At 40.1% G+C, this 16,621-nt stretch overlaps 1 protein-coding gene across 2 annotated transcripts in view; it reads left to right on the top strand.

Moving 5' to 3' along the window:
• The window catches only part of LOC115421252 (alpha-1,6-mannosylglycoprotein 6-beta-N-acetylglucosaminyltransferase B-like), a 162,854-nt gene extending 146,504 nt beyond the window's left edge, over nt 1–16,350 (top strand). For both annotated transcript variants that reach the window (XM_030137056.1, XM_030137051.1), the window contains exons 13-18: nt 710–868; nt 1,719–1,865; nt 2,674–2,790; nt 8,832–8,906; nt 11,888–12,171; nt 15,310–16,350. In XM_030137056.1, coding sequence (XP_029992916.1) covers nt 710–868; nt 1,719–1,865; nt 2,674–2,790; nt 8,832–8,906; nt 11,888–12,171; nt 15,310–15,508 — 981 coding nt within the window. In that variant the 3' untranslated portion in view covers nt 15,509–16,350. The remainder of the gene's footprint in view (nt 1–709; nt 869–1,718; nt 1,866–2,673; nt 2,791–8,831; nt 8,907–11,887; nt 12,172–15,309) is intronic.
• The last annotated feature ends 271 nt before the right edge of the window (nt 16,351–16,621 follow it).

Raw genomic sequence — 16,621 nt, 5'->3', positions numbered from 1 at the left:
GAAATGTACTTGTATCCACCACATATTTGTATTAATATGAGTCTTAAAACTGAAGAAGAAAACCGAGAAAGAAGAAGTGGGTGGTAATAATAGTAAAGGCTGGTTTTGGTGTTAGACAGAGGTCAGTTTTATTAAGTGCTGTTTACAAATTCACTGGATATCTCTGTCACTCTTTCACACTTGTTTTTTTTTATTTTTTGGGCCTTGTTGTATCATGAAATGGGTTTAAGGAAGAGTACTGTCCTATACACATACACAGAGCAATTAAGGATGGAAAGTCAAGTCCAATCCACTTCAGTACATTCACACACAAACTTTTTTGACTACAGGACAAGTAATAATCATAAGAGTGAAGATGACAATGTTCTTCTTAGAGAAAGCATGCTGCCGTCTGTCTCATTATTGCTGGTTTGCTTGGGTGACTTCCAGCTAAACTAAGGAAGACAAATGTAACAGTGAAATTTAAATGTTTTGGGCATTTTCTTGTGACAAAGACCTTTATCAAAATAATTTGAAGGTATTCATTGTACAAGTTACTGTCACATTTAAGATCTTCCTCAGTTCATCCTCCTTCATATAACACCATCCTAAGTGAACATTGACTCTTTAATCTTATTCTCTCCCGACACCTTGTTTTCATTCCTGTCCCTCCACTTTTCACCCTTCACCTTCAATCTCACCAAACCCTCTGTTTCCCCTCCTCTCCCAGCAGGGTAAGGAAGGTTTCCTGCAGATTCTCCACCAGTACATGGAAGTCCACGGCACTGTATACTATGAGACACAGAGACCTCCAGAGGTCCCAGCCTTTGTGAAGAACCATGGCCTTCTGCCCCAGCACGAGCTGCAGCAACTGCTGCGCAAAGCCAAGGTAAGAGACTGGAAAATATTACGTGCACCTATATTCTTACCACTGTCACTGCCTACGTCCACAGGCTGAATTCAAATTGTGTGTTTTTCCCCCTGATGGTATCAGCTCCACTCACCTCACCTGGACATGGCTTTTTTGTTGTTTTCATTTTGTTAGTGCTGGGACCCCTTAGTACTATGAGATAACATTTTATGTGAGGTTCCACGTGAGCCAAAGTGGTACGAAACATGATGTAAAATCATGCATATCAGATATGAGTCCATCCAGAATCATTGCTGCATCAGTAAGCAGTGTATATTATCATGCTGTGACGTGTGACACTAATCAACGCTGCAGGGAAATATCCAAAAACATTTGAAAAAATTCTGTCAGGTAGGCTCTATCTTGATAAAATGTCCATGAATTAAAAGTATTTCATTTTCACTCAAAAAGTCTGGGATAACACGATAACATACAGTTTTAAGTTGCATTAATTGTATCTTCAGTTGGAATGAAGGTGACGTCACAGTATGAATTGCCAGTCGTCACAGCAGTACGTTACTTTGTCATAATGACCACCTACACTGAGGGAGCACCGACAGTAGAAAGCAGCATGTTGGTGCTAAATCCAGGTCTAGTACTGTTAAGGCGAAATGAGCTGATAATGTCAGTGGAAATATGACATTACTCTACCAGCTTCTGCCTCCATTTTAACTCTGACACTGAGTTTGCAGCTTAGTTAAGAGACAGCACATCAAAAAGGTTTCTAGAGTGGAAGTCCCTCATATGCATATTAAAGTTGTAATTAAATAATTAAATGTTAATACAGAATATTTTTGTGATATTTTTGTTTCATCTCTTATTTTGCCAGCTCTTCATTGGCTTTGGTTTCCCCTACGAAGGGCCCGCCCCCCTGGAAGCGATAGCCAATGGTTGCATTTTCCTGCAACCGAAGTTTCACCCACCCCACAGCTCACTCAATCATGAGTTTTTCAGAGGCAAACCCACTTCAAGAGAGGTGAGCTAGTTCATTATTTCAGTTAAGTTTAAGGTTGTAGATATAAACGACATCAGCCAATCTAAGTATCTATTGTGGATTTTACACACATAGAAACCTTATTGGAATACACTGCCCCAAATAATCATAACCAGTAGGTTTTTAATTTCTTTTAGAATAAATTCACACAAAAATTGCACCAGTTTATTTCCCTACTCTGTGCTTAAAGTGTAACTTTACCCTAGTTTTGAGTGTAACTCTGCATGATTCTGAAAATGATCCCAAGTCATAAAGATGCTGAGATGGAGATGATCATTGTCTGAATGTATTAGATGGGAGTAGTTCAGGGACATCCACATAACAGACAATCACATACTTATGTAGAACCATATTAGGCCCTTAAATGGTTCATTTGAGTTTTTGCACTGGTTTTATCACCTAATAAAGATCCACCTAAAACTCCATATCCATTTAAATGTACACTATATGTAGATTATTTGCACACTGTCTTACTGTCATACAGTCTTTTTTCCAACTATGAACTTAGGCTGTGAAGTGCTCTTAAACCTACCTGAGTAAAAGTTCAGCATCCTGTGTTGTTATGTCACTGTGGTGTTTTTGGTGTAGTAAAACTATACTAAAAGTACGACTCCACATCATCCCAGATGTAGATGCAGATTTTGACATGTTTGTGGATTTTTATATGTATTTGAAGAAAAGTCTATTACTGTTGATCAGTTTGATGCAGTGTTAAGTATAGTAGCTGTAACAACATGGGATTTGTTTTGCATTAAATAACTGTGTTTTCCATTTACTGTGTTTTCTGCAGGTTTCATCTCAGCATCCCTATGCAGAGCAGTACATCGGGAAGCCTCATGTCATGACAGTCGACTACAACAACTCACTTGAGTTCGACTCTGCCATCAGGGAAATCATGAGGACCAAGGTAGTCTCACCTACTACTGTGCTAGAACTTCCAATTTAAAGAGAATTAACCTAAACGTGGCAAGATGTTTTTTAGTCAAACATCAACAAGTTGCATTTGTTGATGCGTTCTGACATCCTCAAAGAGGGTTTGTAGTTTACCTTGTACCTGCAAAAACACCCAACCTGGAGTACACATATCGCTGCAGAAAGGGGAGAAGCTAGAAAATACCTGGAGGCCTTCAAATAGATTTTACTGGGTTTAGACTCTTTAAACTTTGTTGGAGCAGCACAGTGGCTTTGCCAGAGAAACTTTGCCAATACTGAATGCATGTAGCAGTCTGGTACTGCACAGATCTGAACTATCCGCACTGGAAATGTGGGCTGAGAAAAAAATATGAGGGCAGTAGGCATTGCCAAGAGTGGGAGAGAGGTTAATTAAGGAGTCAAGAAGGGAGATTAAATCCTCCTGGAAAGCCTGAAAAAATCTGAAAATGTAAAATGAATACATAGGGAGAGCTGAACATACAGGCAGAAAAAGAAAAGGATGGAGAGAGACTGGAAGCACAGGGTCTTTTTGTCATATTTAACACACACAGTATAAAGTCCCATCCTAATATATATCAAACTTAAATTGCATTGGATGGAACTAAATACATAATAAGATAAAAATCTACTATGTCCTGTGGAATAACTGCTTAATTACTCTTAAAATTAAATTAAATTCCTTCTCTCCCATTGCCCCTCCCCCCCCCCGTTATTCTTTTTTGGGGGGAATTCAAGTTTCTATTGAACTTTTCAAAGGCTTGGTACATGGCAAACTTAATATGTTTCTCCATACAGGAACAGGTAGTATATAATTAAAAACAATTATCTCTGGTGACAGACTCAACATAGTTTTTGTCTCATAAACATAAAAGATCAAAGATAAAACACAGAACACAGGCAGCAAATACAAAAGAAAGTGAATGCATAATAATATCAACTAATATGTATCTGTATACACACACACCTGTGCATACACTCATACCTATCTACCTTTATATAATCCCAAAACCTATCCCAAAGGCTCACCCCCTCCCCTCTGTCATCACTTAATCTACTAAGCATACATTTTTAGGACGCAGTTTCAGTCATTGCTCAGACCCATTCTTTCATTTGTGGAGTTTCTGATGTCTTCCAATGTCTTAAAATGACTCGAAAAGTTGTTGTTGTACCCACTGAAATTATTGGTTGAAGACATTTCTTTGTATATTTGTAGAATTTCTCTGGAGTAGAAGCAGAAACTGTAGTGTCCAGTTAACAATGAAGGTTCAGAGCTTCCTAATTTTTATTGTATTACTGTGTGTTCAGCCTGAGGTATCTTGCACACTAAGCTTTGCTCCTATCAGAGCTCCATGGCACAATGTCGAGCAATCTGCCCTGCCTACACCTTATCCTTTTCTCTATCTCCTTAAAATATGAAGGCCACTCCAGTTATTGTTTACCTTCAGAGCATGTGCAGGCTGCAGGGAGGTTAGATATGGGCTCTTACTTTAATAAAGCCTCAAGTATTTGGATAAATCTCAAGCTAAGCACTGACACTGTATTTAGAACAGAAATTAATGGAAAGGGGTGAAAAAAATAGATGCGGAGAGCTATTTGACATATTTAACCTACTTAGGTCAAAAAGAAGCACATGAATATTTCAGAGTGAATGAGCTTCACCTTGCACTTCTCATCCCATTCATGTTCATCCAGCAAGACAGAGAAACAACAAATCCCAACCTATTCCAAAAATCTATTATATTGTAGTTCTTCACATATTTCTCCAAAGAAAGAAAACACTTGATGTGGCTTATCTGCAGACCTTGAAGATTATCAGCTTGGCCCAATAATCTTTCACGGCATCTGTAGCTTCTCCAGAACTAGAGTTAAACGTGATGTTAGAGATTCTGCTGCTACTGATGACATGATGTGAATGGGAGTGCACAAGTACACAAGTCTGGACTCCTAATGTCATAAAACTGTAGTTTGTAGTGGCACGGGCAAAAAAACTGTAGAAACACCAGTTAAAGGTGGGGTAGGAGATATTTTCCTGGAGCGTTTTTTACTATATTGTTTGAAATCCCCTTCACACCCCGATTGCAACCAATTAATTAAATGCTCTAACACAAAAATAAAAAATTTAGTCACCTGTGGAACGGACAGGACTGAAAAAACACCATCCAATCATTTTAACCAGCCCATCAAAATGATTGAACAGTGATATGTCTATCAAACTCAGCTGCCATTTGTCCCTCCCCCTCTGCACAAACCCGTCTTCGTGCATGAAACGTGCGTTCTCAGAGGTTTGGAGCACTTGTACAGGAAATGAAGCCAGAGCCAGAGCTTGGCTATATTAGCTTATTTAGGATGGAAAGTTCACCGGCAAAGTGTTCAAATCACAAGGGAATGTAACGTTAACCAGCTAGGTATGAATGGGAGCTGTTCTGCTGACAAACATAATGGTGAAATACACAGATTACAGCGTTCAAAGCAAACTTTGGTGGGCTGCTAGCCTGACATCAGTCGTACTGCAATCAGCTGTTCTTACTAGCCTGAGATTACAGAGAACACGCATCAAAACAACAAGTGAAAAGTCCAACCTCTAATCAAATATACTGATATACAGACCTGAATTCAGAGGTATGCGCGGATCCGCAGAAGGGGGGGTGAATTGTAAAAACGGGGGGGGTGTTGGAGGAGAGGAGGGGGTGGACGGTCGAATTGATGCTACACAGCGATCGTGAACCCTCGGGAACAAGCACTGTACGTTCTGGTACTCTGTAGATGTGGCCTCAGGGGAGTGTCTGAAGAAAGGGGCTTGGACTTTTGAATTGTGTACTTTCAAAATGTAGCTTGCTCGAACCATTTTTTCAGGATCTCCTACCCCACCTTTAATGGACGTTTATAGTTTGCTCATTACTGACCAAACTGGGAATAGTTTCCATTTTCCATCTGAATTATTAATAAATGCTTGGGTAATAAATTCATCTTGTTAACATTATTGTTTGTGTATATGTTACCAGATTTAGCTCAGCTGTTGTCTGAAAATGATTAAAAACACATCACTGATCCACGTTGTTGCACAGGGTGACATGTTTCCCCCTTTATGAAACAAAAGGAAACACTAGATTTTGACAAAACAACCCGATAGTCTAATAAGGGCTGTCACTCTGCCTTCTCTGGAGGCTGTAGTGAAAGCTGCTCTGTTATTAGACTTCAGAGCTGTTTTATTAGAGACTAGCATTCCCTTCTGTAGTCGTAATAACATATGGAAAAATATTAAATGCTGTGCCATACATAAAGCGTACATATGCTTCTATTATCTGTGCTGCTGGCAGAAGCTCTGCAGCTCCATCAGTACATCTGTCCCTCCATAGTTTGTGCTTCATTCGGTTGCTCTGCTTGACAAGTGCAATGACTGTATATAAAAGAATGCAGAAAAATATCTTCTTAATACTTTTTTCTATAAGAGTTAGTTTAAAAATGAGGTGAAACCACATTTGCAGAGTCATGCATTTTATTTATTTATTTATGGGTGGACCCCCTGCTGTTTCTATGTCTAGAGGTTGGAAACAGAATATTTTATATCTGTTTTAAAACATCTGTTTACATGTTTTCATCAGAAAATAAAAATTTAATGATCCATGTGATTTTTATGTAAGAGGAAAGTACCGTTGTGGGAATATGTTTAGCAATACATAAGAAACCTGTTTAGAGCATTTTTACAGAGGTATTCAGAAAGTTATTTTTAACTATATTGTTGCCAAATGTCATTAAATAAATAATTAAATAGCTTCATCAGCAGATTCTATATCCATGTTTTCCTTTATAGTAAATCAAGCCACAGTATCAGTCACACAAAGCATAAATCTCAGTTGCATGAGGATCAAACACAGTGGGAAGACAGCTGTCAAGACGATCTTTTAAACATGCTGTAATAGGTTGTGCCTTTAGCAGATTAGAACTGGTATGCATAGAGATTAGAGAAAAGGTGCTATCTGTAGTGACTGTGTGTGTGTGTGTGTGTGTGTGTGTGTGTGTGTGTGTGCGTGCGTGCGTGCGTGCGTGCGCGTGTGTGTGCGTGTGTGTCTGTGTGTGTGTGTGCATGTGCGTGTGTGTGTGTGTGTAGCGTGCCTGTGTGCTGCTCTCCTCCTTGCGTCTTGTCTGTGTTGTCAGACAAGCTACAGTTCAGCAGTGTTGGCTGACTGCTCCGTCTCCGTCAGCACTGTCGGACCACTGAGAGAGCTGATGGACCCCTTCACCCTTCGCTGGAGGCACAACGCCCCAGCAAACACTGACACACATGCATACTTACACACACACACGCACACACACACACACACACACTCAGATTATGTCCTTTTCCTTGCACCTCTCCAAACTAAAACACAAAAATAACTACAGTCTTTCAGTGACAGACACTGGAATTGCACAGAAATGTACATCAGCACGCAGCACCTCACCTCCATGTTACAGCCATTAACTACAGGACAAACAAACACACCAACACACTCCGTGTGTGTGTGTGTGTGTGTGTGTGTGTGTGTGTGTGTGTGTGTGTGTGTGTGTGTGTGTATGTCAGAGGTTCAGCCATGCAGAACATAGCAATCTGAGTGGATGACAAGTCTCGTGTTTTCATCTTTTTCTTTCTTTCTTTCTTTGGTTCTCTTTCTTTCTTCCTCTTTCTTTCTTGCTTTCTTTCTTACTCACTTTGTCAGTGTTTGCAGGTCAACTTTTCTGCTCTGTCAAATCTTTCCTCAGCCTCCGCCACATCACTGGTTATTAAATATTCCTGACATTGGTAGTCAGTTTATAGTTCATGCTTTGTAGCGTTAATAATACAAATTGGCCTCCACATAGTGAAGGTTATTTTGTAGAAGTATATGACAGTGGTGATAAAATGGTGTATCTGTAGCCTGTATTAATATTTTCTATTGTATAGCCTGTATAATATTTTGTGGATTATCCACCGTAGACTCTTTATTTCAAACCAATAAAATTCTTACTCCCTGAGGCTCCGTTTGTAAATGAGAATGTGCTCAATGTCACCTTGCTGATGAAATGAAACTAAACATGAGATTAGACGGAAACAAAAGAAGAAATTGTGTCAGACAGGTAGTTAATGTTGGTGGTGTGTTTGTCTGTCCCTCCTGTCCACGTTTACTTTCTGCTTTAACTTACACAGTAGATTAACATAAGGCTTTGATCAGATCTGCAGTGTGTGTAACTTTGTAAATTGCATCATTCCTGCATACTTGCCTCTCAGTAGATTTCACTTAAAATGGGCCAAGTCTGATTTCACACATGGTTGAACATTAGACTGCTTTGATTTTGGATTGGAAATGCAATTTAGTGAGTCATGTATCATTTGCAAAGGCAGATTTTTTGCAGTAAGGCCTAAAGACAAGCCACTTCAATCTCTCTGTAGTCTGCCCCGAGCCATTTTTTGAGCCGAGCAAACTCTCATTTGTTCAGCTTTAATTTAATGTTGCTTAATTTCTTTTCAAAAATGAAGCTTTAATTGACAACTTTGTACAGCGGGAAGATTTTCAGTCAAATAATTAACATAATAATGCAGTTTATTAAATTTATGTAACTCATTTTTCATTAATCAAAGAATTGCAGTTGCAGCATTTTCATTCAGTCAGTTAATGTGTTTATGTCAGAGATTTTGTTACTGTGTAATGAACATGTTGGTATCAGCAAATATATACAGCATTTTCAGCTCATCTCTAATTAGGCCAATCAAAAGTGTGCTTTAGTTATAAAACCAGCAAATAACAGCAGGGGATAATCTATTGGTATGCAAATAAAGTCTAATGAGTTTCCTAGCAGTGACATACCGTGATTAGGCTTCGTAGAAATCAAACAATGGAAACATTCATCTGCTGAAATTACAAGGAAAAGAGACAATTTATTGCAATTAATATGAACAATGGAGGTGACAGAAACAAGACACACTTCTTTATGAGGAATCAGGATAATGTGAACAGGCTAAGGATTGCTGAGCTGTGTGGTTGTGTTTGTGATTTTCAGGTTGAGCCATATCTGCCTTATGAGTACACCTGTGAGGGGATGCTGGAGAGAGTACATGCCTACATACAGCATCAGGTGAGTCTGTGCCATAACACATGTCCACAGAGACATAGAAGACATAATGCAAACACATAGACCTTTACCATGTCAGCCTTTTACACTTCTTTCACAAGCTCTTTGGCTCTCCGTCCCACTAAATATTTCAATATTTGGTGCATTGAACACTCAGAACATTGCATATTTCTGCTTGAATGTGCTTCAGTGATTCTGTACTCCATGTATGTAAGTAGATTTTTGATTAATCTACATGCTAACTCTCATTACGAGTCACATATCTGCCCTGAGGCTCTAAAGCAGAAGGTCTTTTGACACTAATGAGGAAGGATGAGGAAGGAGAGAGAGGAGAAGTGTTGGCGATGACAATGATGGAGGACTGGAGAGAAAGAAAGAGGTTTTTTTATAATCCCATACTAGATGTCAGACAAACGGCACAAGGTCTCTCAAAAACTTTTGTCTGCTCTAGACTGGTAGCTGCTGTGGATACAAAAACCGCATTTATACTCAAAGAACAAAAAAAAAAAAAGTAAGCCACAGGGTTCTGCTCCAAAAAAATAAAAAATAACACCACAGGCATAGTTGAAGGTGCAAAAAAAAAAAAAAAGTGGTAATTTATTTGCCGTTGGCCTCCCACAAGTGCAGTGCAATATATACAAAGTGCAGTCAAAAATGAAAAATGCTATTTACAAATTTAAAAGACAGGAAAAAAAACACATTAGAGCAGAGTTCTACACTAACTCCTTTAGCGGAATGACACAAATCAGGCACAGTTGCAGCTCTGTAACCAAGCCAGCACTGACTTTCTGGGGTTTCAGGAGCTTTCTTTTAAGCAGTAAGCCCCTCCTACTGGGTAGGTCAATTAAAGACTTTTTTTTTTTTTTACAAAAACACAGTTTTAACAGTGTTTTCAACATAGTTATGCACTCCAGGAATAACCATTTGGCATGTAACATTTTAATAGATTTTCTAATCAATTACCAAACCCAAATACCTCATTATTTTGGATAAAAAAGGAGAAAACCAAAACAATACATTATTGTGCATCACGTGATGCGAGATCACGGGACATTTTCCTTATATCACTATCCCGGAAGTGACGCTCTGATGCATGATATGCATTAGTAGATAGGATAACTTAACAAGCACAGTCTTTATCTTGCATATAGTGCGGTACGTTACACATCTCTGTTCTGGAAACACTGGTATGACAGCCTCTTGAAAGTATAGAGGGTTTTTTGTGTGTTTGTATTATCTGTTTGTTTTTTAATGTGGACCATGAGTCTGAAATAAAGCTTGTCTGTCTGTCTGTCTGTCTGTCTGTCTGTCTGTCTGTCTGTCTGTCTGTCTGTCATATAGTGTGTACATGTTTCACACATTTTAAATCCTTTTTCTATTTAATTGTTGACTGACTTCTTAAAGGTGCTCTATGGCAGATTTGCATGTGCTTGTGTGCTGTAGTCTGTGTTGGAAGCTAATTGTTATCAGACAGTATCTAACTCCATTCCTCTCCATGATAACACTGCTTTCTATGAAGAGGGCTGATTTTCAGTGAAAATCCTCACACTCACTCTCAAGTCCTTCAGTGCCTCTCCTCAGCTCCTCTGTCGCTTCAACAGTGCAGTCAACTGTCAACATACGCCCTGTTCCCACCGCAACGCAGACTCTGACATGCGCTTAACGCAAGCACAGACGCAAATCTCACCCAGAAAACCTTTAAGCATAACGCCTCCATATGAAGAGTCCTATAAACATTGGTCAAAATCCACAAAGAAAGAACTGCAATGACAGCCTGCACCAGTTTAAGGATGTATTCAGAGGGGATTTTACAGTAATGAAATGCCAGCTTGTAAAGTATTGCATCTGACTGCAATTTCCCCTTGTTTTGTGTCTGGTAAGCGGAGCTGTTTCTAGTGTTTTGGGGTTTTCTCCGCATTTCAGCATAGAGACTGATTAGAATGGAGAGAGAAAATTCCTTATATGTCTTTAATTAACAGAGATGTGCACACAAAGCTCTCCACAAACACAGTCCAACTCTTACGTATTTTTCTTCTCTAGTATTTCATGTCTATGATAGTTTACTGAAATGTCCATCAAAATATTCTATAGCTATCACTGCTGTGCAGACACATCCCAAACATGGTAAATTAATGTCTGAAACTTAAAATAATATGATTCATATCCTTGCTGTCGGGTGGAAACCTCTTATGTCCGAAACGGTTATTTTTCAGGAAACTGGAAAAACAGTGTATATTCTAAATAAATGAATGGACTTAAGAGATGTAGTTACAAGCTATTTTCAACATTTTTTATTGGTTCAATATTTCTGAAACCGTGAGGCCAATGTGAAAACTGACCAATAGAATTGTTTTATGACCCCCCAAAAATAAGACCAAAAATGGACTTACAAGGTTTCCACTTGACAGCAACGATATGTATCCAGGATTTCACAACATTAGTCCCGATGTTCTGTTTGTTTCTGTCTGTAACCTTTTTTTCTGTTGGATTCAGTGTAACTATGGAAACCACAAAGACCACATTAAGGAAATTATATAGGTTCTATTTTTTTTCTGTTTCATAAATTATACACAATTCCAATCTGAGCAAATAAACAATGGTTTGGATAGTCGCTCTCAGACTATACATCAGGGGTGTCCAATCCTGGTCCTCCTGCATGTTTTAGATGTTTCCCTCTTCCAATACACCTGATTCAAATGATAAGCCTATCATCAAGCTCTGCAGAAGCCTGTGTGGTGTGATGGAACAGGGAAATATCTAAAACATGCAGAATACCGGCCCTCAAGGACCAGGATTGGACAGCCCTGCTATACATGAATATTTTGTTGGGGATGACTAACAGTCATTGCAGATGTTGCTAACTGGCTATTCTTAAAATATCCTACCTATGTACCAACATGGATTAATATTTTGCCGAACAGAATAGACCTGACCATATTAATATAATATATTATTAATATGTTCAAATAAATGTTCACTTCCAGGACTTCTGCACTCCAGAGCGTCCTTTCATTCTGGCAAACCTCTCCAGACATGGGACAGCTGGTGGAAACAGGATTACAGGACCTCTGTTTGTGCCCCTGCCCAATTCCACAGCCCTTGTCTGGGCGTCCAATGTGACAGCTCCTGTGGCCTGGCCTCCTCTCAGCTCCCTCAGGCTCCTTGTATCACAAGAGAGCCAGTCCTGTGTGGAGGCGTGCCAGTCAGCTGGTTTTATCTGTGAGCCTGCTCACTTTCGATTCATCAACAACAAGGAGGCCCTGCATGGGTAAGTCAGTCTAAAACGTCCCACAGATGTGACTGTAGGTTTTATGTCTGTAAACTAAATACATACCCTAATGGTCCAATGCAATGGGTGCTTCCATCCATTCATTTTCTGAACCACTTATTCCTTATGAGGGTTGGGGGGGTGCCACACCCTATCCTGGGTACCTATGGGCAAAGGCAGGGTACTCCCTGGGTGTGTCATAATGGGTACTTCTAGTATTTATTTTAGAAAGTAACCATCTTAAAGACTATCCGTTAGTGTCCTGAAATCACATGTTCTCTAATTATCTCCAGTGACATGACTTAAGTCAGACTTAGGTCACTGACTTAAGTCACATTTTAATGACATGAGACTTACTTGACTACCACTGAGGAAAGAGTCAATTTGACTCAGACTCTATATTTACCTGACTCAAGTCAACTACTTTACCTTGTGCCAGATGACTGGACAAGTCATCCTGCTCAGGAATACGTTGAGAAGTAATTTTTTAAAATATGATTTAATGATTTCAAATGCAATCCTAGAAAAGGAATGAAGGATGCAGTAGACTATTAGGGCGTTTATACTACATGGAACCGGCTCGACTCGACTCAGATACCTGGTACTCTTCCTGGAGACCATTTCCATTACAGGATACTACCAACATTAGAGTACCTGGACGTCATAGCAATGCAGCATGTTACTTCAGTGTCGTCTGCTTAGAAAGTTGCTGATAAACTTGCTTGTTGTGTGTTGTCTCGTCAAGCTCATTTTTACATCTGAACCTCCTTGACAAATGATGGTGTAGTTTTGCGGGCTGTCATCATGTGGATTAACCTACTGCTATATTTTCTGTCAACTTCCACATCTGTTTTTTGTAAAACATCGGATCACAGAGACAGCTCTCTGACCAATCAGTGGTCTGCAGTGCTTACATGTAATGTTTTAGCATCTGTTCCCTAGTCTTGGAACCTCGGTGGAGGTGATACCAAAAAACTAGTACCAGGTACCAGATTCCAGGTCCTTTTTTTGTAATTGAAATGCAAAAAGGCCGAGTCGAGTTGAGTCGAGCCGGTACCATGTAGTGGAAAAGCAACATATTAGGGCATTTTCACACTGGGTATCTGAGTCCGTATCCGAGTACGTTGGACCCTAAAGTCCACTTAAGTTTATCAGTGTGAATGTAAACATCCCGTACGTGAGTACCGTACCCGGGTCCAGCTGAGAAGGTAGTCCTGGGTACGGACTGCGTGGATTCCCGTAGGGTATGTTGCCATGTGAAAGCAATCCATACCTGAAACCGGAAGTGACCTAATCCCCACTTCCATAATGGAAATGACTTAATCACCATGAGACCAAAGACCACGCCCCTGCTGTCTCCTGAAACGGCCTCGAATCCACGCGGCACAGACTCGCCTTATTGACTGAACCACTCAATGATATATCAGGGACAATGAAGGTCGCTCTTCTTCACTTTGCCTCAAACAGGCTAACAGAAAAGTATTGCCTGTCTTGTTGCCATTGTAGACAATTTCTTATCTTTTTCTTCATTTCATTGTAGACAAATGAACAGAACAATCGCTCAGTTGATGACGTAAGGGTTTGACTTCCGCGTTTGTTGGATAGCTACAGAATTCCTTCCACAACACCACCCACTGTTTCGGCCCTGTAACACTAACTCGTACTTGGGAACAGGCTGCGGTACATGCTTGTGAACGCAACATCTGCAGGAAAGGTGTGAGCGTATCCAAGTATAGCACGGATCCGGATACCCAGTGTGAAAACACCCTTAAACTACGCCTCAAAACTGTTGCTCATTGGGAGACTATGTGCTGACATATAACTTTACATATGATAGATTATCACCTGTTTGGCTTTTAGTACAAAATAGACTTGTTTGACTTTCACCACAAAAAATGCTTGTTTACTCACATGTGTGACTCAGATCTGGAAATAACCTTTGAAATCATCCATGTTCTCACCATGTTTGCGTGGGTTCTCTCTGGGTACTCCAGCTTCCTCCCACTGTCAAAAGACAAGCACTTAATAGATTAATTGGTTAATCTAAAATGCCCATAGGTGTGAATGTGAGAGTGACTGGTTGTTCATCTCTATGAGTCAGCCCTGTGATGAACTGGTGACACGTCCAGGGTCTCCCCAGGTGTACCCAAAACATAGCTGGGATAAGATCCAGCACCCCCACAACCCTCTCAAGGATGAAGTGGTTCAGAAGATGAATGAATCATCCAGACAAAATATAAGCAATTTTACTCCAATTTCCAGGGTTAATTTTCTTAGATTTGGTTTACTACCCATTATGTTGATGAAGGCCAATGAAGGAAATAATAACGATCAATAAAGGAAAAAGGAAAACACACTAAATCCTGTTTCACTGGGGGAGTTCAGTGTGAGGCTACAACTCCGATCAGGTCAAAGTTGAAATTTAACCACAGTTGTAACTGATTTTTCAAATTTGTCTTATATGAACATATTCTTTACAAACTCCAGTGTCCCTGAGAACAGGTGAGTCTCAGTCTTCCCAGGTATTTATTTAGTTTACTGTACCAGCTCTTGGCAGGTGAACAGAAACTTCAGATACTGCCTTTTCTGGAGCTTTGAGGCTCAAAGCCTGCTGGTGTGCGCTGTTCCCTCTCCTGTCTGCTTTCAGCTGCAGCTCTTATTCTTTGCTTTTGATTCATCCTCCAAGTATCTTTTGTGTTTACGTCGTCTCTGTCTGTCTCGGTTTACAGTGCCACTCTCCTTTGTTTCTGTTCTGTTACTCCTCCTTGTAACTTAGGTCTGTTCTTTGACACAAGTCATCTTTCTCACACTGACATCTCATACCCACCTCACACTTTCTCCAACTTCCTTGTCACTTCTTCAATAAGTTCTCTCATTCTTGTTCTAAATTGGCATCTGTAGTGTGATGAAAGTGATGAAATCTCTCTGTCTTTCTGTCTCCGTGTATTTTCAGGTTATGTCGATTTCACTTTCCTGTTACTTGTCTCAAAATAAAAATCACTTGTAATTTTGTGCTATTATACATATTGTGTGGAGGCTGGATCCAAAAGCACCAACAGGTTTTTAAGATATCATTTACAGAGCATTTATCCTGTTATTAAGCTGTTACTGAGGCAGCTCCTCTGTTTCACCGTTCAGGTTGGAGGTACAGTGTGAGGTTGTCGACTCTGAGATCAACCACATCCTTCCGGCCTTCTCTGTGATGCGACGGGAATGTGGCCTCCAAAGGGATCCTCTCCTGTTCAGCTGCGCAGGACACTCCCCCAAATACAGGCGCCTTTGCCCCTGCAGGGACCTCCGCCAAGGCCAGGTGGCGCTGTGCAGAGACTGTCTATAATGACCAGATACACAGCACACGACATGCACTAAAGAACAGATCGACGGGGGAAAAGGGACACTGGAAGGTAGCCACAAGCCAGAGCTGTGACAAATTACCTGATGGCGTAAGAGGCAGATTATCCCCAAACAGTAAATGTAGAATGACGAGGAACAGGCATGCAATGACTCGAGGTTTAGAAGTTTTGTAAACATGCCAGGCTGATGGTTTTGGTTGAATGTAGTAGAAACAGCTTGAAGGCACAGAGTAGGAAGACTCGTGATACCTGGTATTAGTACAACCGGGGAATGGATTACCGGTCCAACAAATTCTCACATTAAACACCAGAAAATAATCTGTCTGTAGAATACGATGACCAGTGTTAATAGGCCTTAAAGTCTTTAAAGATATCTCATCAAAATTAGAGCTAATGGTGGAAAATGTACACTGAGAGAAGAGTTTGTTGTGGCTGCAGACAGGCTCAAACTATAGTGTCATTCTGTGACAGTCTTCAAATATCTTGGCTCGAAGAATGCAACCTCGGGTCAATATCCAATCTCCTCTCTGCACTTTGACAAAAGGATGATGGACAACTAGGTTATCTCCTCCTGCTTTTTCTGCCCTCCTCCAATGATGGACAGAGTCATTTATCAGACTGAACCCCAAGTCTGAGGTAACATCGGTCAATGCAATCATCTGTGGTCACAAAAGAAAGGAGGAGGAGGATGACAGAGGACAAAGATAAAGGGTACAAGATTATTTTTCAATAAATAAGCCTTCAGAGCTCTTAAGTGGATTTTTAAAGAGTCCTGTTGGACTTCATGATGGAAAAATCAGAAAATAAAAAAAAACATCTGAATGGATCAAGTGTTGTGGTGGATTTGTGTTGCGTCTGGTGTACACTTAGTTTCTTCCCTTTTTTTTTTTTTTTTTTTTAATTTGGTTTTCCTCATTTCTCACCCCTTCTGGCATATTTTATCTTCACACCAACTTTTCATCCAGATTTCCATGAATTCATCCACTGTAGGGAGAAACATTTGATCTTTTTTACATGAAGATGACAGTCAGCTGAGGTTTTCAATGAGAAGTGAAGATGAGATGAAGGAGGTGGTAGATGAGGAAATTTGATTTCAG

This window comes from Sphaeramia orbicularis, chromosome 1 (assembly GCF_902148855.1).
Source record: "Sphaeramia orbicularis chromosome 1, fSphaOr1.1, whole genome shotgun sequence".
NCBI lineage: Eukaryota > Metazoa > Chordata > Actinopteri > Kurtiformes > Apogonidae > Sphaeramia > Sphaeramia orbicularis.
This window is presented reverse-complemented; position numbering and strand designations above follow the sequence as displayed.